The sequence below is a fragment of the Python bivittatus genome, unplaced genomic scaffold (genome assembly GCF_059951505.1).
Source record: "Python bivittatus isolate LINGU-HERP-01145 unplaced genomic scaffold, Pbiv_v1 ctg000080_np1212, whole genome shotgun sequence".
In the NCBI taxonomy this organism is placed as follows: Eukaryota; Metazoa; Chordata; class Lepidosauria; order Squamata; family Pythonidae; genus Python; species Python bivittatus.
Window position 1 is genome coordinate 79,736,690 of NW_028277035.1, and position 27,219 is coordinate 79,763,908.

The 27,219-nt window shown below is 38.1% G+C and overlaps 1 protein-coding gene across 22 annotated transcripts in view; it reads left to right on the forward strand.

Moving 5' to 3' along the window:
- MAGI1 (membrane associated guanylate kinase, WW and PDZ domain containing 1) overlaps positions 1-27,219 on the forward strand; it is a 490,154-nt gene that overhangs the window by 363,830 nt on the left and 99,105 nt on the right. For 16 of the 22 annotated variants that reach the window (XM_088134385.1, XM_088134386.1, XM_088134393.1 and 13 more), the window contains 5 exons: positions 2,251-2,370; positions 9,979-10,182; positions 16,266-16,476; positions 18,220-18,302; positions 22,913-22,948. In XM_088134385.1, coding sequence (XP_087990511.1) covers positions 2,251-2,370; positions 9,979-10,182; positions 16,266-16,476; positions 18,220-18,302; positions 22,913-22,948 — 654 coding nt within the window. The remainder of the gene's footprint in view (positions 1-2,250; positions 2,371-9,978; positions 10,183-16,265; positions 16,477-18,219; positions 18,303-22,912; positions 22,949-27,219) is intronic. The other 6 variants (XM_088134392.1, XM_088134389.1, XM_088134391.1 and 3 more) reach the window with 3 other exon arrangements.

Genomic DNA, 27,219 nt, shown 5'->3' on the forward strand with positions numbered 1-27,219 from the left:
ACGTTACAGAGCAGTAAGGCAATTTTTTGAAAAGATGGTACAATCCATAAGAATTTTAAGAAGTTCTTTATGTTTATAATTGTTGGCAGACATTTGTTAAGATTTTCAATAAAGTTACATTTGCATAAGAACATTTTCATGTCCAAAAATTTGTTTTTATGAAATTTCTTCAGAATTCAGTAATTTCTTACGAATGTGTCTCAGCTGTTTCATTTTTTTCCTCTTAAATATCTACTATTTTAAAGTTCTTTATGTATTATTGTGATTTCTGATGCTAACATCTGAGGAAGTGAGCTGTAGTTCACAAAGACATATGCCTTTTAATAAAATTGGTTAATCTGCAAAGATGCTTCCAGATTTTGCCTGATTTTTGGCTACCATAAACTAACACAGCTCTCCTCTTACAATTCCATCCCTTTTGTATTGGGTGTTATTTTGTGCATGCTGAAAATAAAATTTATGTGTGAATCTCTGTTTCATGAACATTTTCTGAATGTGGTTCCATAAAATCAATTGCTTTCCAGAGGTTGTTACTGACATGATAGCAACACATTAACTGCATGTTCAGCTTTTGCCAGCTTAGGAATTCAACAAAGAATTTGGCACTTACTGTTAATGCAACAGTCCTAGAAAAATGTACTACATTTGATTTTCCTGGTTTTGCATTTCTCTGCTTAAATCGCATTGAGGAGGAAAATGTTCCTGGGTTGGTGGAAACTGTGGTTTAGACTCATTGTAAACACCCCAGATGGTTCATAAAATCCTTTCCAAATGCCATCTGTCAGGCGTGTGTCCAGCCAACAGCCTGTCATTTTGCTACAAGAAAAGAGGAGGCGGGGATTCCCTTGACCCTTGTTTCCTTTAGTTGTTTCTGAATTGCAGTTGGGAACATTTGCTTTGAAGCAACAAAGCCAGGAGTAATCATTGCTCTATAGAATCACGCAGAATATGAATGTTTGTAGCTTGGTTAATTCCGTGGAATGAGAAGTGATACAGTGTCACTCACTGATACTGTATCTTAAAGTTACACTATAACCTTATATTAAGTTGCCAGTTTCTTGAGTGTTTTCTTGGCAAAAAACATGCCTGGAGCACAAGTAAAATCGGAAAGAGGGTCAATCAATGAACCTATAACTCAAATAGAGCTGAGTGTTTTGGAGGAGCAGTGAGCTGATTTGTATCAGCCCTTTTGACTCGGTCAGATGTGTTTGTTTTTGCTGTGAGCACTTGCAACTAAAGTAATATTCCTAAAGTCACATTCTTATAGAGTTCAAGCATTACAGCTGTGTGTCAATCATAGAGGATATATTTTCCTTAATATAAATGAGATACCCAGATTTGTTTCCCCCTCAGTGAGTCTCCAGGGATACATGAACTACATTTTGAAGAGACACTCAAAATAAACTACAGTTAATTACCTTTAAACTGAGAAAGTTAAATATGCATCACTCAAGATGCTTAATGTTCAAAGTTTTATTTGACTGTACCAAGATTATGAGAAAGGGTTCTCCCCACCCCACGCTGTGTTATTTTATGCAAATATTATCCTGTACAGGAAAGCTTTGTGAAATTAATTCATATTTCCCTGTATAAGTAGACTGGGGGGTTGAGATTGATGAAAAAGTACATGTAAACTGAGAAATATTTCTATTAAGCACATACTTGGCCCTTGGATAGATAGAAGAAAGAATTAGACTTTGGCCAAACAGAAGATGCACAAAACAATGTCCACTGGAGGATGTCATAGTTAAGGGTTGTGATCACAGATTATGGAAATAAGCTCATGTTACATGGTGATTCCAGTAAGACAAGCAGTAGTTCTGTTCATCAGTGACCATTCAGATAGGAAGAACTTGGTGTGAAATGATTTCTAGAGGGAAAACTATATTGCAGAAGGAAGCATCTTAGAGACCAACAAGTGTACTTTGGTGTAACTTGTTCTGTATCTGCTGAGAAGTATGCCATAATAATGTATTAGTCTTTAAAATGTTCCTCTCCTTTCTTCTGTCTGTCTTCTGTGGCGAGGAGGAGAGCGAATGAAATAGTGATAGTTGCCCACACTCTGGGCACAACAGTGCTGCTTTATACTCTCTGTTGGCTTCTCCCCATTGCCTTTTTCCACAGAAAATACCACCTGGCCTTGCCTCTACTATTTCCCTTACCATTATGATAATGTAGTATTTGTTTCTTTCTAATGGTACTGTTGTAACATCAATACTCATCTTGTTCTGTACATTTTTCTTTACCTAGGCACAACACGTCCTCCAAGAGAAGGAGAAGTGCCTGGTGTGGACTATAACTTTCTGAGCGTGCAAGAGTTTCTGGAACTTGAAAAAAGCGGAACTCTTCTTGAAGTAGGAACCTATGAAGGTATGCTCTGAGACACCTGAGTATTGAAAGGAGAGTTCCTGAAGTGTCTTGGGAAATTTAACATTGTGACACTCCTGAAGGTTTATAAGGAATCCACTGAGATATTTTGTAGGGAAGTAGTCTCATCTGTCTAAGTGGATCTCTGCTACAACACAAAAAATCAGCCACAGAAAGAATCCATTAGAGTTCAACTTTATGTATTATGTATTAAAGCTAGTTGCATAGAACAATATATAGGTGCACACTTTCCTATATTGGGGAACCATATGTCTAAAATATATACAACAGCCATAGAATGTTTGGTGGTTTTTTGAAAATTGGTTTTCTTGAAGAAAAAAAAAACAGTTCAGATAACAGAATAATATATGAGTACATGTGGCACTGATATGGAACAGAGTGACATTGTTCCACCTATTCCTAGAAACTACATTACCTCATCATATTAGAAAAGTATATTTGAGAGGACAGAAATATTCATGATAATGTTGAGGTTTGTTTCAACCTCCATCCTAACGTGTGCTGTGGTTAACAATTACTTATTGCTTCCTGTAATTTATTTGGAAAAGTCTGGGTGTCTGGATAGCTGGGCATATAAGCCTAAATAACATTGGACTTCATTGATTTGTTAATGAGGTTGCAGGCTATTTAAACCCTTTTTAGCTGCAATTCTATATGTACTTGATCAGAAGAAAGCTTCACAGAAGTGAGTCAGATATATTCCTGAAGAGCGATGTACAGGATTATCTTGTAGTGTTTTGTAGTTTGCCAGTGTTTAAACTCTCCCAAGTTTACTTCGCTTTCTTTTTAAACTTACAAAGATTTAGTAGTTGGGAATTTTAGAAACAATAGCAAATAATTCTTAAAGATTATAATAATGAATATAAAGGCATTCTGCAAAGCTTTTCTAGATAATGTGTTGCTGTGCCAATCCAGCCATGAGAGGTGATCACTGACAGTTTTCTATGTGTCTTGCAGCAAACATAATGCCCTTTTCTCAGATTATCGTGAGGCTGAATGGATGTATATTAAAAAGAACTACTAAAATGTTCCATTAAAAAAGAAGAGTGGTCATTCTTATAAATTTAAGAACTATTCATCAAGTCTATTTTCTTGCAAGTTTAATGCAACATAATGATACATCTTTATCATTTTCCCTCTCTTAATACATATGAAAATCCTGCCCAATCTAGTATTTGACTCAAAATCTTTACAAGTATCTGTTTTTGTTAGAATAATATTTAAAAATAAAATTAAGTGCAAATCTTCACTAAAGATTTAGTTCTTTAAAATGTGACACAATGAGAGAAGCTTTACAAGTCTCATAACAAAGATTTGTGCTTTTCTAGATTTTGTCATATCAGTTGAGATTTCTTTACCATTTACTCCTTTTATGTTCTGCAGTTGAGGTCTTTCTCCTGCCAAGTAGGTATCTTTTATATTCCAAGTTGCCATCTTTCATATACCATGGTCGGCACCAGATGGGCCATGAAATATTGACCTCTACCACCCATCATGGCTTTGATGGATCAAGGCTTTTATATATATATATATATATATATATATATATATATATATATATGTATGTATGTATGTATGTATGTATGTGTGTATATGTGTATATGTATATATGTATATATGTATATATGGCATTTAAGTAAGATCAAGACCATGTAAGTCAGGTTAACAGTCTTACTAATACCATTCCACATGCAGTGTTTCCTGCTCTCCGTAAGGACAGTAGTGGTCACTTTAAGCATATTTTGGCCAGATGTAACCAAGGCCTGACTTTACTCCAAGCATGCTCTGTGTGCTAGGATCTCTAATCTAGAGACTAACTTACAAGCAGTATACTGATGTCTGAATCCCAGCATCTAGGAGACACATGTTGTGTATGAAACACACCAAGGATACTTTCTCTTACACCCATTTATCAGAAGGCAAATTAGTACAGTTGTCCCCCGGCTTTCCCTCTACCACCTTTAAGGATACAATACATAACTTACCTTTTTCACACCTTCAAACAAACTACTGGGCTGTGGTCATATTTTTAGCTATGTTGCTTATGTAGGACTTAGATTTGTCTTAAAAATAAAAGCAATGCTGTGTCTGAGTGCAGGCTGTGTTTTAGGAGTTGAGCATGGGAAAGTGAGCAGAAGAGGCAAATCACTCCCCATTCCCACCCTTAAATCCCAAAGTAAGCACGCAGAAAGCAGGCAGGGGGAAAGGGTTTGGGTTAGAGGATTAAAGAAAAGACAATGGGCCATTTGCCACTGAGATGAAAAGTTGCAATGCCAGATAAAGCTGGTCTGGTGCAATGGTTAAAGTGTTGAAATAGGATAAAGCTGGCCCAGGTTCAGATCTCATTCATTCATAAACTCACATGGCTTACGAATGAATAAATTCAGCCTAATCCTCTGGACTAGTCAGTTGTGCAAGTAAATGGGCCCAAAGGAAAGATCTTCTACATTGCTTTGGAGTCTAATACAATAATTTAAAAATTATAAATTAGTAGTATTGAGATACACTTAGGAATGTCTTTATTTACAGGGACCTTTCAACAGGAAGGCATCCTACTGAAAATCTTATATTTCCTCGGTTATCTTTTGCTTTTCATCCTTTTTTTTTAAAACTCTGGTGAACCTTGGCTAGTCACAGAAATAGAAACCGCAGTACAAATTGCCTAATTGTTTGTTTGTTTCATTCATTATTATTGATGAGGCAAGGAAGTTTGCTCCTCACATATTGTGGGAACCATCACATTATTAATTAGATGTGTTTTGAACAAGGTATTTTTTTTTATCACTAAATTACAGTGGCTGCATAAATTCACAGTAAAATGTAAACGGTTATGCAACCACGGTTCTGGCTTGTGAGAAGATTATGATGATTAGACAACCATTGATTGGATTTACATGTAGGCCTTTTTTTTTCTTCTTGTGGCTCCCAAATCACTTGTAAAGTAGTGATGTATTTCCTTCAGGGTTCCTTCCCTTTCCCACCGCCCCCTCTTTTCTTCCCTTTGCTGTGAATGAATAGCCTCCAGACTATAGGTTGATTTGTTCTACATAAGCTTTGCTTTGACTGCTCTCATTATTTGCAGTGGGTATGTTGTACTAAATCATAGGGTAGGGCTTGTGTTTCCTGAGTCGATGACTGAAGTAATTTACATCATTAGGAGGTAAAAGAACAAACGGGTTGCAATTGAGGAGATCTGGAATCAGGATAGTTTTTTAATTAAAAATCAATGTACACACAAAAGACCACTGGATCAGATTGGTACACACACCTCCAAATATTAACATAGTAAGCTTACATATTGCAGTTTAAAAAATGCCCACATTTCAGGTAGAATTACTTAATTAACTTTAAACTGACCTACCAGTTTCATACATCTCTTATGTGGATGAAGATGAAAGATGCTGGCTCTACCTTTGTAGAAAGGACCACGAATAAGTTACTCTACTGGTTAATATTCAGGGGGGAAAAAATCTGAATTACAGGAAGCCTTTGTAAAGGTTATCAGTGAGTTGTTTGTTTCGACTTGTGAGCTAGAACATATGTACGCATGTAAAACGTTTCACAACTGTCTTGACATTTGTTTCTCCACATTGTGGGAAAACCAAATGTAACCTTTAATTACAACCAATGACGGAAGCCAGGTGTGAATGACATTTTCAAAAGGACAGCGTGATTTTAGTGTAATTCTTAGAAGAGGGGCTGGGTAGAAAGTAGAATATTAAAAAAATATATTTCTGTACAAGAAAAGGTAATTCTTGGGAAATTATCTGTAAACATAAAACTTTGGGATGTTGTACATCCCAGCCTAATATTTTTTAATTGTTTACTATGTTGAACTAGATGGAAAGATGTGTTACTTGTGTTGGGGGGGCAGTTTAAGGTAGTGGCTAAGTGTTGGGCTGAGATTAGGAAGACCCAGGTTCAAATTCCCACTCACAATGTGATTTTTGGGTCAGTCACAACTTCTCAGGCTAACTTATCTTACAGAACTCAATTATGTGGCCTTGCATCTCTATAAAACAAGCAGGATGTAAGTGTCATGATAAAGGAGGTAGTCCTAGATTGGGGCTTTGGATTATAAATCATCTCCTGTTGAATTTTCACCATGAAAAATAATTGTGGTTTGAGTAGTTTTATGTCCTAGTTATCAAAAGACTCTCCAGTCCAAGGCAAGGAAGGGAAATCTGAAGCTTTAATGTTGTCCATTAAGGATGAACATCTGGACTACAAAACTACCACAGGTCACAGATTACAATCTTCCACACCTAACCCAGGATCAAGAATTTAGAGACAGGCTTGCCTTAGAACAATGATTAGTTTGAACATAAGAGGGATGATATTCTGTTTTGAATACTAATCTACTAGCAGTTGTTCCACAGCCTTGTTAAACTGAATAGGAGATGAACTGGAGCAGAACTTGAGTGATTATACCCATTAATGGAATGTCACTGTTAAAAGATTGTCAGCTACTGATTCATCTATAAAACTGTAGAGTTTTGTAAAACAATTTTTAAGGGCAGTGGTGTACCAAGGATGGGGTAGTGGGAGCAGGTAATAATGGGTTGCTGCTGAAGATGAGGAGGCTAGCTGGAGGGTTGATGGTGAGTGTGGAGTTGGGTCACTGCTGCCAGTGTGCTAATCACCTGTTTGCTGGTTGGCAGCATAGCAATGGAGACGGAGCTGCCTGTGCTTCTGGGGCCTTGTGGTGCTATTCAGTGAGTGGAGGTGGCCACTCTGGGTGTCAAATGTGCTAGGTATGCCACCGTTAGGCATAGGATAGACAGTCTTTTTGGTTGGTAGGTGCATTGGAAGATTTGAGAACATGTCATGAGCATACATACAACATGGTTTCCATCTGGGCATGTGTAGTCACAGCAATACAAATTCATTAGAAAGGAAGCTGAAGAGGAAACTTCTCCAATCTCTGTGCCTCTCTACCCATCCCTGGGTTTTCTTTGCCACCTCAGTTTACCTCTGTCTTTTTTGGGGCAGTGAACTATTCTTCCAAAAAAGACTAGCTATCAAATTCTCTTCTAAAATGCTTATATGAGATATTCTCATATATGAGAAACCCAGTTTCTATTTTTTGCAATTAAAAGAATCTGTTTATTTGTACGCCTGGTGGGCATTATAGCATCATGGAAGATGTCAGTAAAAACAGTGTTGCTTATGGACACTTTGTTGCTTATTGCAACACAACTACTACAGGAAGATGGCCTCAAGAATTGCTTTCTTTTCCTATTTCTTCCTTCCTTTCTTCATCTTTTTTAATCTTCTCTCCCATTCATCATCCTGCCGTCTCTCTGGCATTATATAGAGCATACAAACAAGAGAGACAGGATGTGCTGTAAGAGCATTCATTATTCCCATTAAGGCTTTTACTAGAAGAAGCCATTTCCTCTGTATCAATAATGTATACATGTACATTTCAAATCCGAAATGAAGAATGCATTTAAAGGTGCTGCATCTGCACTGAAGCTAAAGCCTTTATGTTCATTGGAACTGATTTATACAAGGCCTTTGAAAAGGAATCACTCTATCGAGAAATTTTCTCCAGCTTAGTCTCCTCCAGGAGCAGATTATACTGGCTGTAGTTCAGGGTGTGAGTGGGAGAAAGTTCACCCCACTGGAGACTTAAATGGGCCTTTGCATCTCTCTGATCCAGAGAGGTTTAGAAACTAGCATCCTGTTAATGATCTAGTCTGGTTTCTAGAAGTATTTCTATAATTGTAATATGGTTCAGGCTAAGGTTGTATTTCGATATGCAACATTTTCTTAAGCTAGTAAACTGATATTGGGCTAGATTGCACAGTTAAGGCCTTGGCTCATAGCTAAAACTAGATCATTCCTGGTTAGATTTTGTTCTCTTAAACAAAGTACCTAGCAAACTTGTCATGTATTGAGCATCATTGTATAAACTTGCGTGATGGCCTAGTATTTCCCACCCACCTTCATCACTTTCAATTTCACAAGATTTCACTATTCTCACAGCAACATTTGCAAGGTCAAATGAAGTAATGCCAAAATCTCACCAGATTTGGTGACTGCAAGAAAAAATGCTCATTAAAAAAGTTTAAGTGGGGTATATACTGGTATGGCATTGACCATTCCTTTTTTTTTAAATGCCTAGGAAATACAATTTTCCTGTTTAGGAAAAATTAACTTATCTTACTGAGTTTATGGAATCCAGGGAAGCATTTAATTGATAGTCTGCAGTTATTTCAAACCAGAGTGGGCAACCCATGAGTTTCATGAGGCTTCAAAAGCTACCCCTACACACACACGTATATGTATTTGGCAGTCATTTCCTGAATATTTTCAGCAGGAAACAAAACTGTCAGATAGACTTAACACATCTAAAAAAGTATTTTTAAAAATCTATACCCTGAGGGCCCTCCCCCGGAATCTGAGCTGTGCCAAGCCCATGGATTTTAACAGTTACTGGCAGGCACAAGGCTGTGCAACTGCAGTAGGATAAATGTGTAATATTTTCCTGGTGCCATCCTGAAAATCTCCAAGCATATGCTACAGAGACTGGAGATGCAATGAGTCTAATATAGTTGGAAGAGCTTTCCCGGACATCAGGTTTGAGGAGAATGGCTTCCAGATTTGACATGCGTTTGTTTGGGAGTTTTTTTTCTGTTGTTGCTGAAATTACACACACACACACACACACACAGTTTCAGCAACAACAGAAAAATAAAAATAGAGAAAAAAGGATATCATTCATACACACACACACACATGATGTCTTTTGTTTCTCTTTTCTGACTTCAACAGTTGAAAGCTTATCCTCCTAAAGCGGGTGTCATGGGGCTTTATTTGACAGTCTTTTTTGCAAATTTTTAAATTTTGCTTTTAAAACATGAAACTGCCATCATTAAAGCACGTCATCCTAGCCTTCCCTTATTTTTCTCGGTGATGTTAGTACTTTTGAATTTTGTGAGGAGTTCACTGTGAATATGTCGCAGCATTAAGTTAGTGTGCACTTCTTCAGAGATAACTAATTGAAATTCAAATATAATTATTCTTTTCTTCCCCCTTTTTTTTTCTTCCATTAGTTTCAGTTTCCTTTTGTTTGAGACTTTGTACATTTGGCACTTTTAAATTAAAAACAGTTAAGTTTCTGCAAGGCGAAACAGCAGATGTCTGTTTAGGCTTTCCAGTTGATGGGAAGGCAGGGAAGGAAAACTTACTCATACTTGTATAAAAGAAGGAAAAATGGCTATAATTGCAGCTAGTGAAAGGGAGAAGATGAAAGCTTTTAATGGGACAACATCTTAAAAACCAACAATAACTTGCAAATTTAGAACGAGATCCCCACCCCACCCTGAGATCCCTATGATTCTCACCGTGCTGGCTTTCCGCAAGTCCTGAAGACCTGGCCTTGGTTTGAGATGGATGGGGCCCTTGCTGGTTGTGCTTCTGTTTATTTTTTTATTTTATTATGCTACAACCTCTCTCTCTCTCACTTTCTCTCTCTGGTATTGGGTTTTTATAAATGTTTATATTGTGAGCCTCCTACAGCTGGAATCAGGTGGTGCTGAAATTGAATCAAATAAATAAATAAAACGTGTTTCTATTTCCTAGGTAACTATTATGGAACACCCAAACCTCCCAGCCAACCCCTCAGTGGGAAAGTGAATAACGCTGATGCTTTGCAAAACCTCCCGTCAAGTTCCAAGCAGACAACTCCCAAACGAACCAAGTCCTACAATGATATGCAAAATGCTGGTTTAGTACATGCAGAGAATGAAGAGGATGACACCCCTGAAATGAGCAGTAGCTTTACAGGTAAATCAATCAATCAATCATCAATCTCTCTCCCTCTCTCCCTCTCCCTCTCCCTCTCCCTCTCCTTCTCCTTCTGCTTATTAATTGGAGAATTGGAAGAATCACGATCCATGTAATCTGTATTTTTTCTTAAGAAGATTCCTGTATTTAAATGCCCGACTACCGTGGTCAAAATGAAACTAAAGTTTTGTTTTGGAAAGATGTAAATGGCATTCTGTTAGCAATAAGATTTTCTCTAACTTCAAAGTTAAGATTTATATTGCCGCTTTTAAGAGAGTAGTCAGAGCAACCCTAGGAAGTGACCTATAATTTTTTGAGTTTAAGTTATCAGATGGGGTCATGAAAGCCTATTATATTACAGGTAGTCCTCAACTTACGACCACAATTGGGACTGGAATTTCCATCGCTAAGCAATGTAGTTGTAAAGCGAGATTTCATGTGACCACATCACTTAGCAACTGTAATCCCAGCAGTCCCAGTTGCCATCATTAACTGGGAATCATGGGTCATTAAGCAAGTACCCACCCCAATCCAAGCCATTCCGGGCTTGGTCTCTCCCAGCCCCAAGCCTTAGTAAGGTAAGGGACTGCCTCCAACTCCCCCCCACCCGTCTATCTCCTCCCCCATCTCTCCCTTTCTGGCCGTCCTGCACCCTGCCTTGCTAGGTGGCAAGTAGCCCCAGAACCAAGCAGCTCTTGGGCTGCTTGTCACACCCTGGGAAGCCACAGCTACCACAGCCCAGTCCCAGCTGTAGTCGCCCTCACCATCCTGTATTCTGAGACCCTTGCCACCCTGCACTCCACTGCCCCAGCTGACTTCTCCATCTTTTTGCTCCCACTGCTGATGAGGCATGCCTGGCTAGGCTGCTGGGCTGGGCCTGGCTGGGCTTTGGCTGCAGAAAAAAAAAAAGCCAAAGGAAGTCCCAGAGCTGTGGCACACCAAAAAGTGTCGAGCAGAGTGATAATCACAAACACTCCTGTTTGCGCAGAGTGCAGCAAAAACTCCAGGAAAATATTAGCCATGAAAGCAAACACAATCCAATGTCCATTTCTTATTTCCCAAAGAAATCCAGTCAGAAAATATATACTAACTGGTGTTTATTGATAAAAATGCAAAATTCCATAAAATGCAAATATCATACAAAATATAAAGAAAAACACATCTTCCCATTTAATGTAGCATCCAAGACTTATTAGCAACACAAGCGTAACAAAATCTCTAGCTACAAACTCTTAGAGAAGAGGTACACTACTTGGTACTTTGTTACAACTACGTAGCCCATAAAACCTACATAGTGGCTAACACTAAAGCAACTAACAACTACTCAGAGAGGCTGCACATTTTCCGCTCCTTGTATTATAGCATTATGTCACCCCCACTGGGTAACTAGCATACACACGCCAATAGGTGGCAGTAAATAGCACAATACACAACACACAATAACAGGTGTTTTTCACATGATCTCTGTAGTCAAAATATTATTTGTTATTGTTGTAAAGATAACGGGATGAATCCTTTCCCATGAGAATGAAAATCCTGACAAAAAGCCCCTTTGCAAAAAGCTCCTGGAGCGCAGTGCACAAAACCCCCTTTGCACCACATTCCTGAGCCGAACCAGGCTGGGTTTTTGATTCTCACTATAGGGGAAAAAAAAAAAGCCAAAAGGATCCCCTGAGTGAATCAGAAACGTTTCTACCAATCCATTAATGGAGAGACTGCAATGACCCAGTCAACAACTGACAAAGAAGAAACAGTGCAGTTCCAGGCATGGCTATGGGACAACCCAAAGAAATACAGCAAGAATGCAGCTTGGATAAAGGAGGTGGATAAGAAGAAAAAAGAAGCTGAAATGAAAGAACTTGTAATAACTGCAGAAATGGTGGAGAAAAGGGCAAGGAAGATTAAGAATTGGTCAGCGTCAGGTGAAGATGAACTGCATGGTTTTTGGTTGAAACATCTGACTGCTGTGCACCCACTCATTGCCAAGCAGTTTAACAACATACTGCAAGGAGATGAAATTGAAGATTGGGTAACATCTGGCAAAGCCTACCTGATAATAAAAGATCCAACAAAAGGGGCAGCACCAGGCTACTACAGGCCAATTACCTGCTTACCAACAACTTTCAAATTGCTAACTGGTGTGGTAGCTGATACACTCCAACAGCATCTAGTTGGAAACAGGCTCTTTCCATCTGAGCAGAACGGAAACCACCCAAACAATAGAGGAACAAACGATCAGCTCCTAATTGACAAGATGATTTTGAAAAACTGCAAGAGAAGGAAGACCAATTTGAATGTAGCTTGGACTGATTACAAGAAGACATTCGACTCCCTGCCACATGACTGGATAATCAAGTGCCTAGAAATAACAAGAGTTAGTAGAAGCATCAGAAGCTTTGTGCAAAGATCAATGGCACAGTGGAAGACACAGTTGCTGGTCAATGGTGATAGACTAGAAGAGATTAATATCAAGAGAGAGATCTTTCAAGGAGACTTACTATCACCACTACTGTTTGTCATCACATTGATTCCTCTGTTAACAATACTGAACAAATCAAGCCATCAAAACATCAAACATCAAAAACATCTGCCAGGCTATCCCACCTCCATTACATGGACGATCTGAAGCTGTATGGAAAAACACCATCTGAAATAGAATTGCTGCTGCTCAACACTGTCCAAATATACAGCCAAGATATTGCAATGGAGTTTGAACTGGACAAAAGTGCCACCCTTAACATCAACAGGGGAAAAATAGTGAAAACTGAAGGAATCAAGATGCCCAATGGAAATAACATCAAGAGTCTGGATGAAGAAGATCACTACAAATACCTGGGCATCCTCCAGGCTGACAACATCAAGCACACTGAAGTCAAGAAGAAGGTTAGGAGTTAATACATCAGAAAAGTGAAGAATATCTTAAAGTCCAAGTTCAGTGGCAGAAATACCATGAAGGCAATTAACACCTGGGCAATTCCAGTCATTAGATATACAGCTGGAATAGTGGACTGGACTCAAGATGAACTAAAAGCCCTGGATAGGAAGACCAGAAAAATAATAACAATAAATCATGCCCTTCACCCATGGAGCGACACTGACAGACTCATGCATGACAAAGTAGCAACAATGGTACATTGGAATATCTGCAAGAAATACCATTTGCCTGCAAGCAAGAACAAAACAGACAAGTAACAGAAAATGAAGAAGCTAAGGTGCTCTGGGACTTTAGAATTCAAACAGATAAGCACTGCAAACAGAAATAGAACGACTGTGACAAAAGAAAGAAAAGATAGTACATATTGTAATATGTGCCTTAGGTGCAATCGCAAAACATCTGGAACACCACTTGAAGACCATCAGCATTGACAAAATCACCATCAGTCAATTGCAAAAGGCGGTTTTACTTGGAACAGCTTACATCCTGTGGCAATACTTTTAACACCATCAAACAACAACATTTGCCTATCCCAGGTCCTTGGGAAGGACCTGATAGGTACTGTAGATAAAAATGCCAAATGCAGTCTAAACATCTGGCTGACTGTGCAACCAACAATAATAATGTATTAAAGTTGTATGCCACCCAACTCCCAATGACTCTGACAAATGTAGCATGGTTAATTAAGAAAGTTGCTTACTTCCAAATAATTATTCCAAGTATGATGTATTTTAACTACTGTACATTTCATCCTAGTATGTGTAAGAGTTTGTTAATAAAGTTTAATCAAAGATGAATGGGTTAAAGATTTTTTAATCTTGTTCACCTTTACTAGGACTATTTTAGAAAAATGTTACATTTTGTTATTGCTTTGTTGTTGAGAAACGGCATTATCTTATTTGTCCTTATATGAAATTAAGCCCTAATAGAGGAATACCTTTTATAAACAAGGACAGGATATTTATTTATTTATTTATTTGTTTGTTTGTTTGTTTGTTTTCTCCCCTGCCCATTTCCCCCTAATGGGGGAACTCTGGGCGACTCACACAAAACATTAAAACCATAAATATATATAAATACATAAAACATCAATTTAAAAACATTACTAAAAAAGGAAAAGGAGAGTCCAAGAAGATGAAGAAGCTAGGGCTAAAGACAGCAGGCCTCTCTGGGGCTAGCCATTCCCACGCTTGAAGTATTCCCTCCCCACCCAGGCCAAGTGACAGAGCCAGGTCTTCAAGCCCCTTCGGAAGGCCAGGAGTGAGGGGGCCAATCGCATCTCTGGGGGCAGAATGTTGCAAAGAGCGGGGGCTACAGCAGAGAAGGCCCGCCTTCTGGACCCCGCTAATCAGAGTTCTTTTACTGAGAGGGGCCGAAGCATGCCCTCTCTCTAAGTGGCATAAATTGCCACTTAAATTCTTTGTTTTCAGTACCTGACATGGGTCCATAATTCAGTGGTCTTATCCACATCGCTTATAAAAAAGTTAGTTTTTTTATAAGTTCCTTAAGAGTAGGTGATACGCTTACCTCCACCAGTAGTTTCTTAAATTCCATAAGCAATTGTGAAAGCAAGGTCAACTAATCCCCCATTGTGGGGAGATGGGCGGGGACAAGTCTATTAAATAAATAAATAAAATAAATAATCATTTTGCAGATGTAGGCGTATTTTATCATTCCCAGGTATTGAATGTCAAGGCATTCCAAGGGCCAGTCTACAAGTTCTCTATATAGCTGCTCATTGATATCCATGCTTTTGATAGGGAAGGACACTGTATTTCCAGAAGAAAAGCTGCTTCAAGAAGCATTAGCCTCCTTAAAGAAACTGCATATTTTCCAAGGCTTGCACAGTAGCTGTGCATTCCCAGGAATATGAAATATTAAATATATCACCTGTTGTACCCTATCACTGCCTCTTTATCTCATACGCGTATTTCCTGGGATTGTGTAGCTTCCATAAAAACCCACAAAAAGATACAGCTTTTTTTAAGGAAGTGCTGCGATGTGCAGTGTGCTTTTTCTGTTTTGGTTCAAAAGCACTGCTTGTACCTGTTTGTCCGTAACAAGTGAAGTGGATCATGCTTTTAAGGAACAGCTATTTTGTGGAAGCTAGCAAGTCAGAGAGAAGAGTCATAATCTGATTTTTCTGATAGCTTTCAAAAAATTTCTCTAGATTGTGGCAATGATAATGAAAGTATACATATCATTGCTAAACGTGCCACTGAGCATTTAGTACTGAAACACATGGTTGTAAGTACCCACAGTGTAGCCAGTAATATCTTGCGGAAGTGAATTTCACAGTTTAAAGATGTCTGATGTGATGAACGTCTTAGTTGTATCCATCCTGAATATCCCATCTCTCAGCATTTTTGGATGAGCCTGAATTTTAGTATTACGACTTTCTCCATGTCATACTTACCTTTATACACCTTTACCTTATGTTGGTTTTTTTCTAAATTTCAGAACCCAAACATCATAAACGTTATACTTGGGAGAGTTTCTTCAGCTCTTGATCATTTTAGTTTCTATTTTCCGCATCTTTTTCAGGCTACAGTATTATTTTTGAGGTATGATGGCCAAAGGTGTACAAAGTTTTCTAGTGAGTTAAACAATTATCCTATATAAAGCATTAGGATTTTTGCATGAAAACATTCTTTTTCTTAGAATCCCAATGTACTGTGTATCAGTTTCTTATTCATTTACTACGTGTAAATGTCAGGCTCCGTGAACATATATTTAAAGTCTAGGATTTTTTTTGGTCTCAGTATGGATCTTTTTATACTGAAATTGTATTTGTGATTTTAAGGCTCATTTTCCAGCTTGGACAGATCTTTTGGAAATGTGTGTGTATGTGTGTGTGTGTGTGAGAGAGAGAGAGAGAGAGAGACTTTCCTATTCACACCTTACCCCATCTCATTCGTGACATATTAAAAAAAAAAGAGCTGTTTCCCTCATTCAGTCCAGTGTGATCTTGAGTCACTTGGAAGGGTCTAAAAGTCTGTATCACTACGTGATAATAGCAGGCATACTCTGAATTATGGGTGAAGTGTCTAAACCAAGTAGGGATGGAAACAAAAATGGTAGCATTACAAATATTCTAAGTAATAATCACTTTTTACTTTTTATTATTTTGTGTGATGTTCTTCTGCAGCAGACTCTGGTGAACAAGACGAGCACAATATACACAGTATAAGAGATGCAGCTCTCCCATCTCTGAATAGTAGCATCACCATCGTTCCCACCACGGAACCTTCTGAGAAGCTCCCTCAATACCTACCTCCTTGTGCAGAGGAAAACTTGGGTCCTCTGCCTGAAAACTGGGAGATGGCTTATACAGAGAATGGAGAAGTCTACTTTATAGAGTAAAGTGTCTTTTTATTTCTTTTTTAATCTTTCAGTTCCATAAATCTCTTTGTGTTTTCTGAACATGGAGAGGAATTCTGGAAAAGGGTTAAATTATCATTGCATTCCTGAGACATAAGCTATTTACTTTTATCTTGTTTAATTTTCTAAAATCTTGGTATTCTAAATGGGCACCATCTCAAGCTCTGAGTTGGAGAAGATTATACAAGGGAGGAGAATAAAAGAAAAAGGAATAGTTTGACAATGTCCTGAATGAAGTAATGAGGTTTACAGAGGCATTTATGGAGCCAGGCTGATTTTTCATGCTGGCATAACTTCTATTGATATATGCATTGTAACTAGTCTAGTAGCACTTACTCCCCTGAATAAGACCATAGTGTCGTACTTGTCGACTTTGGAGGCCAACAGCAAATGGAATAATGTTCTTTCTGTTGTAAGCAAGAGGAACCAAGCTTTGTACAGCCATTCCTTGTGAGAATGACTACAGCCAGGTTGTTTCTTCCTTAGATGATGATGTTCCTTGGATGTTTGGAAGTGCGACCTCCAAGTTGCCTGGGGTTTATGGCTAAGTGATTCATCCAGACCATGTGTTTCTCACTTTTGCAGTTCCAGAGAATAAACATAACAGAGGCAGCCTTTGGACCTTTCTTTCAGCACACTTTGATTAATCATAGCATATTAATTCATAAATACATTGTACTGAATCCAGTAAGGTTGACTTCATTACATAACACTTTAGCTGCTGATAGAATAAATTAGAAGCTAAATTCTTACTACGTGGCATGTTATTAAACATTCAGCAGTAGCTGCCTTACACCCTTCAAAATTAGTCATCTCTATTTTCTATAGTAAACAAATTATAGGGTGGCAAACTAAAAAAAATAATTTTCATTTATGCAATACTTAGCCCAGAACTTTGCATGGTTCTGCCACCATAAATATCTCACATCTTCAGTTTGGAAGGATATTCAAATATTTTACAAGATCTCTTTATGATTTTGAGGTATAAACTGTTCTGCACCTTGGCAGACCTGCTGTTCTCCATTATTGTTCATTTGCTTTGCTTGCTGGACTTCTATGCCTTAGTTTACCAACTGGTGATTAATTGCCCAGAAACGCACAAAAGAATTGAATGGGTGGGTGCTTCCTGCATTGCAAGGGTGGGTAATGTAGTGTGTGAAATGGTGACCTTCCACTTCAGCTTTCACATTGCTAGTAATGGATAGCAGGGAGGTGAATACTCTCCTTTGAAAGCAGAACTGTTATTTAATAGTAAGTCTTCAAAGGAACATGTATATTCCCCTTCACATAATTTCACAGGAGGATTAGATCATTTTGATGATTAGATCATTCTTTTGAGGTTTGTGGAAGGAACTGTGCTATTCTGTTTCAACAATACAGAATAACAAGTTTTCTATGTTTTCCTATTTATCTTTGGAACCAGGCAAATGCATTGTGGGTCTTTCATAGTATGAAAAATGGTGAATAATCATAAAGCTCTGCTGGGCCGTAAATATACCAATAATTAAAATGACATTTTCTTTAAAAGGAATAGGAAACTAAAACAGTGATTGGAATGGGGGATAAAGATCTGTGATTGTATATGGCTCACAGTCCAATCCCATACAGTCCAGAGTAGCACCATACATATGCTGAAAAGAAAAGTTGTGTCCACGTGTTATTTTTTTGTCGCTGATACTATGTTTTTATAAAATGTATTTTCCCTATTTTTTAATTTGCAGTCATAATACTAAAACAACGTCTTGGCTAGACCCAAGGTGCCTGAACAAACAACAAAAGCCTCTAGAAGAATGTGAAGATGATGGTAAGACAATCAGTGCTTAAATAATGTTTGGAAAGTCCACCTTTTCTGTTTTGAATGTCAGTGGTTTACAGTTCAGACTTTGATTCTGTGGCTGTAATTGAACTTTAGCTGTTAGCAAGTCATTGGGCATTAATGACAAGTGATCTAAGAATCACATGTTGGTCTAGTTATCTTCAGCAACTGGATGCCCTCCAGAAGTCTTGGGACAAGAGTCCCCAGAATATCCCAGCATGGCCTATAGTCTTAACACATCTTCAGTGTACAAGTCTGAGTGGGCAATGCTTTTGCAGCTAGCGAGCACACTTTTTAAAAATGGCTTTTAGGCCTTCAGGAGTTTCAGAAGGCCCTTTGGTGACATAATGGTGTAAGAAAAGGAGCACAACTGGGATTTTTAGTGTTCTCCTCACTGCCATTTTTGTTTTCTTTTGTTTGCTTTTAGTAAAGTGGGTGTATGAAGCGTATTTGAAACAAAATGTACCCATTTTACTATCACTTATTAATGGGTCAAAAAAGATGAAAAAGCAAGCCTCCATAATTCAGTAATATACTAGATGATTTCAGCAGTATGACTATATGGTACTCCAAGACCTTAGAAGAGGCTGGGGAGCTCCATGTATCTCATTGGTTGCCTGTCCTTGGTTTTTATCAAAAGAAATATTCAGCCAGTTAAGCTCAGATGTGCACCAAGACAAAAGGAGTGGTTATATATGGATATAACCATAGTAGCTGCATGCCTAAGACTTTGGATGGGTGCATCTATACAGGAAACAATTCTTTTTTCATGGCATGGGAGGGAGGAGTATATTCAAGTTTTGTAGGAATTATGAAGCCATACATTCAGCAAACATCCAGGCTAGAAAAATGCAAACTAAAATAATTTTGAAAGCAATAAAGCTAAAATCAGCAGCAGCAGCAACAACAATAATAAAAATCAGTACATAAATGAAAGGAAAACAGCAGCAAAACAAGTAGTGAACATTTTAACATTACTAACAGTGTTAAGGAAAATAAAAGTATCATCACCATGGTTTAAAAGATCACAATGCAGGCATCAGATGAACCTCTGGAGAGAACATTTGACAAGTAAAGCCTTGCCACCCAAATAACTGTGTATTTAATGGCCATCGACCTCATCTTATCTCAATTAGGTGGATATGTCTAATTATGGTCTTGGCAAGAAAATAGAAAAGAAGATGTTCAACATTATTTTAGGTTTAAAGAACAAAATTAGATTACCAAGCTAGGTGGTATTTTAGTCATTTTCTTCATTGATACTCTTAGGTATTTATTTATTTATTTATTTGCTACTAGAATCATAATTATAGTAGGTATAGTTTCAAAATCATTTTAGGTAAAACAAGACTAGACGTTAAAGTCACTATATAAAACCTTGTGCTTTATTATATCCATTTGGACTCAAAGACACTTTCTTACATTACTGAAGGCAAAATGTGTATATCATTCTTCTTTTCTGCAGTGATGTATTTTGCAATATATATTCTATATATTTCTGCAGTGATATGTTGACAATTGTTGATTTAATTTTGACCGTTTTTGAAATACTGAAGGAAGGAAACTAGTCTCCAGTTTAAGAAACCAAACTACCTTAATTTGTTAGACGTGCATTGAGAATAGGGGGGAAAAAGGAAATGTGTAAAAGCATATCCTTTTTATGCAAACAGGAGAATATGCCTTATTTGAAAACATTTCAGAAAGTCTAAACCTAACTTCATTTAAAACAAAGCATTTAAAAAACTAATTAAGGAAGTTCTTTTTTGAACACGGAAGTATTTTTTGTTGACTCACTTTGGCGTGGTGGGGGGGTAGGTAGGTAGATAGATAGATAGATAGATAGATAGATATAGATATAGATATAGATATAGATATAGATATAGATATAGATATAGATATAGATATAGATATAGATATAGATATAGATATATAGGGCAGAAATATTTGTTCATATAGTTACCTTGAACCAATAATACCAGTATGGGGGCTCTGTAGTTCAAAAGATTTACTTAAGATATAGGATTAGGAATGGCAGATGTAGGGAGACAGAAATTCAAGCAATATAGTAGAGAGAGTTTAACATTACTGAAGATGTTAAAAAGCTGAACCTCACATCCCACTTTAAACATAAATTGAATTGAGATATGAGTAAACAAAAGTTTTATATCTATTTCAGAAATAATAAATTTCTGCTTCAAAGGTACTTCCACAATATTTTTTTTAAATGCATATTGTTTTAAGAGTGATGCTGCAAGGGTGGGCAAACATTTTCTGGCAGATGATCACACTAAAAGCATGTCAACCATCCAAAAAGTGAGTGGAGGCACAAAACACCTCCCAGCTCCCATTTTGATTTAACTCTTTGAAGAGAATGGACTTCTATTCTTACTTTCTTTTAAAGCAAGCTTTATCTTTCTTATTTTCAACCTCAAGAAACAATATTGGTTATATGACATGGCTTCTGTGTATGAACGCGTAGAGTGATGGTTTATAATATCCATCCCCAACCTGATGTTCTTCAGATATGTCAGGCTTGAATTCATGGAAACTCCCTGCCAGTTTGGCCATAATGCTTGGAGTTCTGGGAGATAACATTCAAGAAATTGGGTGGGCATTAATTTGGGAAGCTTTATATATCAAATTAAAGGGGGACGCGGTGGCGCAGCGGCTTAATGACGCTGAAAGTTGCCGGCCAGAAATGGTCAACGCTTCAGCGGTTCGAGTCCAGCCTTCGCGTTAAACAGGGTGAGCTCCTGTTTCCTCCCCAGTTCCTGTCAACCCAACAGTTCGAAAACTTACGTGAGTAGATAAATGGGGACTCTCACTCCAGTGGGAGGAAAAATGCTGGCAGCGCCTTGCAAAAAAGGAGTTGGGAGCAGTTGCCGGAAGCGCGAAAAACCGCGCGCGCCCGAAAAGGGCGCGAAGCAACGGAAACCCCGCCTCCTGCGCTCACCAGCTGGGCTCTGCCCTAGGAAGGAGGCTCTGGCAAACCACTTCCGAAAAACAGTTGCCTTGAAAACTGCAAGGACTCGTCCAAGCAGTCACTGCAGGGTCAGCAATGACTGAGCGCAGACAAAAATATATATATATATATATATATATATATATATATATATATATATATAAAAATTAGATCCATTGATTCACCTAGTCCTGTATAATCAGCATCTAGCCACCCAGATGCCCCTGAATTACAATTCCTAGCATTTCTCTTTGTTGGCCATGCTGGCTAGGGTTGCTTGGAATAGTAGCTGAGCTGCTATTTTGAAGGTCCATGCATTGCCGAACCCTGAGCAGATCCATTATGTTGCTTCAACTGTAAATGATCCTGCAAATGTTTCCTGTTCCTGCTACATATGAACCTTGTATCAGATTTGCCTTGTATTGATCCTGGTTCTTATACATTAAAAGTAGGGCCTACCACCTGAATCATAAGGACCTCCATCTGAAATTAATAGAGGCAACTTTATATCTATTAGAAAAATAATATTTGAAATCAATATTATTTACACTGTGACTGATAACAGGAGATTATTTACAATTATAAATTAATCTAACTGGCAACATACTTTGTTTTGTTTTTTTGATGCTGAGAAATCTCACGTTTGGTACCTCTTTTAAAAGACGTGGCTGATGTGCTCAGATGAATCCATGCCTGTTCTATAATTTGCTTGCAAGTTTTATCATTTCTCATTTGCTGATTACAGTTTTGTTTCTTAGCAAAAACAACACTCCCTCTCATTCATGCCATCATTTACAGATGAAAATTCTATGGTTTAGTGGTATTTTTTAAATAGAATAAGTTCTTTGCAAGTACTTTCACATGAAAGTGTTTCTGAGACTAGAATAAAAGACAGATGCTTTGAAATGCATTCAATTAGTCCATTTGAAGTTATGTACTTTGGCTGGAAATACAGTCCTCAGGTGACACCATCTAGCAAGCATGCACTATATGACGTGTCAACTCATTCCAATAAAGTTGGTACAGGAGTTATCATTAATGGTTTCCATTAATGCTTTTATTTAATAAGAAGTTTAATTGGTCAAGGTTTTTGTTTTTGTTTTAATTTTAATTATTCCGGAATTAAAGTAATAGTTTATCAAACTAGATTTTGAAACAGCTGAATTGCATCTTGTTTTGAGGCTCCTTGCACCCAGAGGAGCTCTGATTTAGCTATTTTCACCAATCCCCACAGAAAAACATGGAGAAAACCACTTTAGCTTTTCCACCATTCCCAGAAATGAATGGAAATTCCAAATATACAGGAACTCTACATGCACAAAGCTCTTGATTAGGACAGTTAACTTTTTAATCAATGAATGTTCTTGATGGTCCTGCAAGAAGACTTCTCCACCCTTGTGGGATTGAAGGGGAGATCCATGCTATTACTTGGGCAGTGCAAAAATGTATCTGTAGTGTGGTTGCCAACGGCCACAGGCTTTCTAGTAACTGAAGTGTTGTGGCATGGGTTTGGGCTAAGTTGGTATGAAACTTGGTGCTGGTTCTGCTATATACTGGAAGGAATTTCTTGCTTGCTGCTGGTGTCTGAATGTTTCTTTTGATTTTTTTCTATCTCACTGCTCTTCCTTTGGAGAAGAAGGGGTACACACGGAGGAACTGGACAGTGAACTAGGTAAATCATCCATCTGTCATTTTTTTGCTCCATTGGTTGGACTGCACTATTAACCACTTAACATCTTTTTCTTTGTATCACTTTTTTCTTTTTTAATTTCAAGCAATAACAACATGTAGCTTGGTTTCTGCACTGAACAGCTTTTGCATAGGAATAACATTTTTGAATCAAGAGTTTGGTCCATTATTTTGGGATATCTTCTCCCCCATCCCCTATGGCATTATTGTAACTTTTTCTGCTTTACCTATGTAGCTGTAGGGCATTAAAGGACTATGCTATGGGTTCAGGGATAATTCTAATTATTGGTACTTTCATATTTAGTTTTGACATTAAATTAGGAGGTGAGTTTTGAGTCTAACTTTGTGAAATACTGCAGCATTAAGATTTGTGTTTATAGACATAGACCATGCTATTTTGGTACAAAAAGTTCTTATTTTTTTTCTTGTGGAATATAATTATGCCATATGGCCTAAACAGTACTTAAAGTATAAAATGTATTTGCAAGTACCTAGAATTTGAAACTGAAGTTTGACAGAATCTAAATTACCAACCTGATTCTGTTTTCTGAGTATTTTTAGGCATACTTAGAATAAACATGTAACTGGCATGATGCTACATAACCACGAAATCCTAAAATGATATAACTCAATTATTGAATTTTATTCCTTCTGTGGGATTCAAAAAGCATCAGTTACATTTTGAATGGAAGGTGTAATTTACTTGATGCTAGAGGAGCTGATTAACTATGTGTTTCCAATCCTTGGGGAAAAATAAGGAAAAAGTTTAGCAAATTAGCTGCAAAAGAAAATTATGTTTGCTAGATTGCCTTTCAACGGATAAAAATAGTGACATGCTTGCTAATGTGCCTGTTCCGTTTCCATTCACAGCCCTCTTTTTTTCACACATTGTTGATGGCTTCTTTGCTATATTCCTATGCTCTACATAGTTTTTGTTTAGTTAAAATTTAAATAGATATATATTTTAAAAAGCACATTTTTCTTAAGCATATTATCAATAGCAGCTGCATTGTGCAAAATCACAGAGCGGGCATTGCGTAGTGCCTTTGACCTGCTGTGCATATATTTTCATGGCTGAGCAGCTGTAGAACCTTCAACTCTCATTTATTGAAGTAACTCCTACAGATCCTCTGGAGGACACTGAACCCTGAAGAATAATAAGAACAATACCACAAGCAAAACATTAATCCCTAAAAGCAGAAATAAAAGGAATAAAATAGGAGAGGGGACCTACTTGGCAGAAGTGCTGGAAAACAGAATAAATAAAGGCCTCCAGGAGCATCTGGTCACTAGACTTCAGAATGATCTACTTGATGACTCTTTTAGAGAATTTGGCTGCAGTTCTCATGATTAGTTTTCTTATTCTTAAAGCACTCCACTTTATCAAATAGTTTACTTTTACAAGCGGAATACTGAGAGGCTGGAATTCAGCCAGGATGCATGCTCCCTGCAATAGCCACACGTTTTTGTTTATTTTGATTTCTGCCTTCAGTGTGGAATACAAAAATACACTGCAAGGAATGTAGGATGAAGGGGAAAGGGAAGTTACTTAATGTTGCACTGTATTTTTTCTTTTTTTAAAGAAAAAATGTGCTCCGTCTTTTGTTGTTGCTGAGCCTTCAAGTCTGTCTTGACTCCTAGTGACTGCCTGAACAAGCCCCTGCAGTTTTCTTGACAAGATTTTTGGAAGTGGTTTGCCACTGCCTTCTTCCTGGGACTGAGAGAGAGTGGCTGGCCCAAAATCACCCCACTGGCTTTGCACCTAAGGCAGGATGAGAACTCCCTGTCTCTGACCTTATATTCTGGCACCTTAAACCACTGCACCCAACTGGCTTTTGTGTGTGGTCATAGCAGATGAGAAAATGTCTTCTTCCACCCTCCATCTTCCTGATTAATAAATGGAAGCACAGTCTGTAGGCCCACACAAGATCTTTTTATTCTTTCCAGCCAAGTGGAATATTGGAAATAAATTATGTAAAGGCGTGGGTGGGGTGGGACTCCTGTCAGTTTATCAGTCTGTCAGCACAGTAACTTTCCAAGAAATTGAATAGAAGTGGACCAACGTTTCTTGTGGGAGGAAAAAAATTGGCTTTGAAAATTGGCTGGATCTAACCACCACATCCCTATAAGCAGATGCTTGGAATTTCTTTCTTAAACAAGTAAAAACATCCTAGTGGTAGGTGTTTTTGGCTGGAGAATGGCCAAGTGTATCATAGAACTTTTATCCCAAGTGAGTAAGGGGTTATTTCATTATCTCATATAAGACTCTTATTCTCAGAGACTCCCCATTTGTGTACGACTTTAAAAAAGGCCATTTTTTAATTTTATTTTTTGCCAATTATTTTCTCATCACCCCTGTCCCCAATTACCATGGCATTTCCTTTCTTCATATCTCAGGAAATCCAAAGACTCTTCAGATGAATACCATGAAAAATATGTGGGTGGGAGAAGTTGGAGGAAACCTGTTTTTTATTTGCAAACAAGGAACATGTGGAGCAAAACTTGTTAAATATTTTTCCTTGATTTTTAGCCAGTTCTGGATTTGCAATATAAACTTTGAGTAATTAGCGCATGTGTGTTTATAAGGGATTAATTCTTTCTCAGTCTGGAACTGTTTGTGTCCGTATGGTACACTAGTTGGAGCCTGCAGTTAGCACACTGAAGAACACACTAATTTATGTGCAAGCGTTTGATGATATAAACTGCAAGGTTTAGGGTTCTTCTATACCAGGATTCCTCAACCTTGGCAACTTTAAGATGGGTGGACTTCAACTCCCAGAATTCCCCAGCCAGCCTTGCTGGCTGGGGAATTCTGGAAGTTGAAGTCCACCCGTCTTAAAGTTGCCACAGTTGAAGAACCCTTTTCTATACGATAATACTTACCTGAACTCAGCTATGCTTTCTTCTGATTGGTTGTGCAAAGGATTGCGCTGTTAACTACTGTATATTTCCTAATGAATAAAGAAAGATTACTTCTGATCATCTTTGGGTCCTTATCCTAAGGTTGGATAACTTAGGATACATCTCACCATTTTACATGCCGATTCCTTTAAATTTGAAGATCAGTGCAGTCAGCTTTTGAAAGGATACTGATAGATAGCAGAGGCATCTTCAGAATCCAATGGTTTTGTCAAAATGAAGAAACGAGCATCATGATGGGGTGAAGCCAGCTCCACCCTTTCTGTACATCTGGCATCTTGATCTACATAAGGAAAATGTAGATGTAGAAAAGGAGCAGAGCTTGAAACACAGTGGCAAAATTTGCCACCCGCACCCCACCCCACAGATGTCTTTGGCTGATAACTACAATGGTACCTCGGTTCACAAACGCTTCTGTTCACGAACAATTCGGTTCACAAACAGCTCTGGTCGCAAAATTTTGCCTCCGTTCGCGAACTCCGCATCAGGTGACGAACAGGATCCGTGGCCATTTTCCCTCCCGTGACACGTGCTTGCGGCTTCCTGTAGGGAGGGGGACTCTCCCTCCAAGCAGTAACCGCCTCCCCACCTGTCCTCCACGCTAGAAGTCGCATCGAGCAAGGTTAGCTTTCTCTCTCTTCGTACTGTACTTTGTGTCATATTTTTGCGGTTTAAAAAACAACAACATATGGTTCAGAACGGATTAACTGTAATTACATTGAACCTTATGGGGAAATTTGATTCGGGATGCGATCAAAAATCAGGTCGCAACCAAATTCGGAGGGGTCAGAACGGATTAACCATATTTACACTGAACCTTATGGGAAAATTTGATTCGGTTCACGACCAATTCGGTTCGCGACCAGAGTCGCGGAACGAATTAAGTTCATGAACCGAGGTACCACTGTATCTTCTTTTTAGTATCTTTCTAAGATTTATGCTTTTGGTTCAGGAAAAAAAACAACAACAGTGTTTTCTCCTTGTACTATACCATGTCAACATTCAAGCAATCTGGTCATTGAAAGCCAGCATACCTAAGAGTTTAGTTCAGTTTTGAGCTCCCTTTGGATGTCCTAACATTCAGTGTGTGTATAATCGTTTGAAAGGCAAGAATGCCCTCATGTAATCCTCTTTATACATTCTCATGTGATAATGGGTCTAGAACATTTCTGGACTTCCTATTAGTGTGCATATAGAGAAGTGTAAATCTTTAGGGTACAGTGCAGATATTCTGTTGAGAAGAACACACATTTCTGGAAAATCCTACTATCTAGCAATTTTAGATAAGATGAGGATATAAACCCAACATTTTTTTTTCATTCTTCCTGCCTCCCT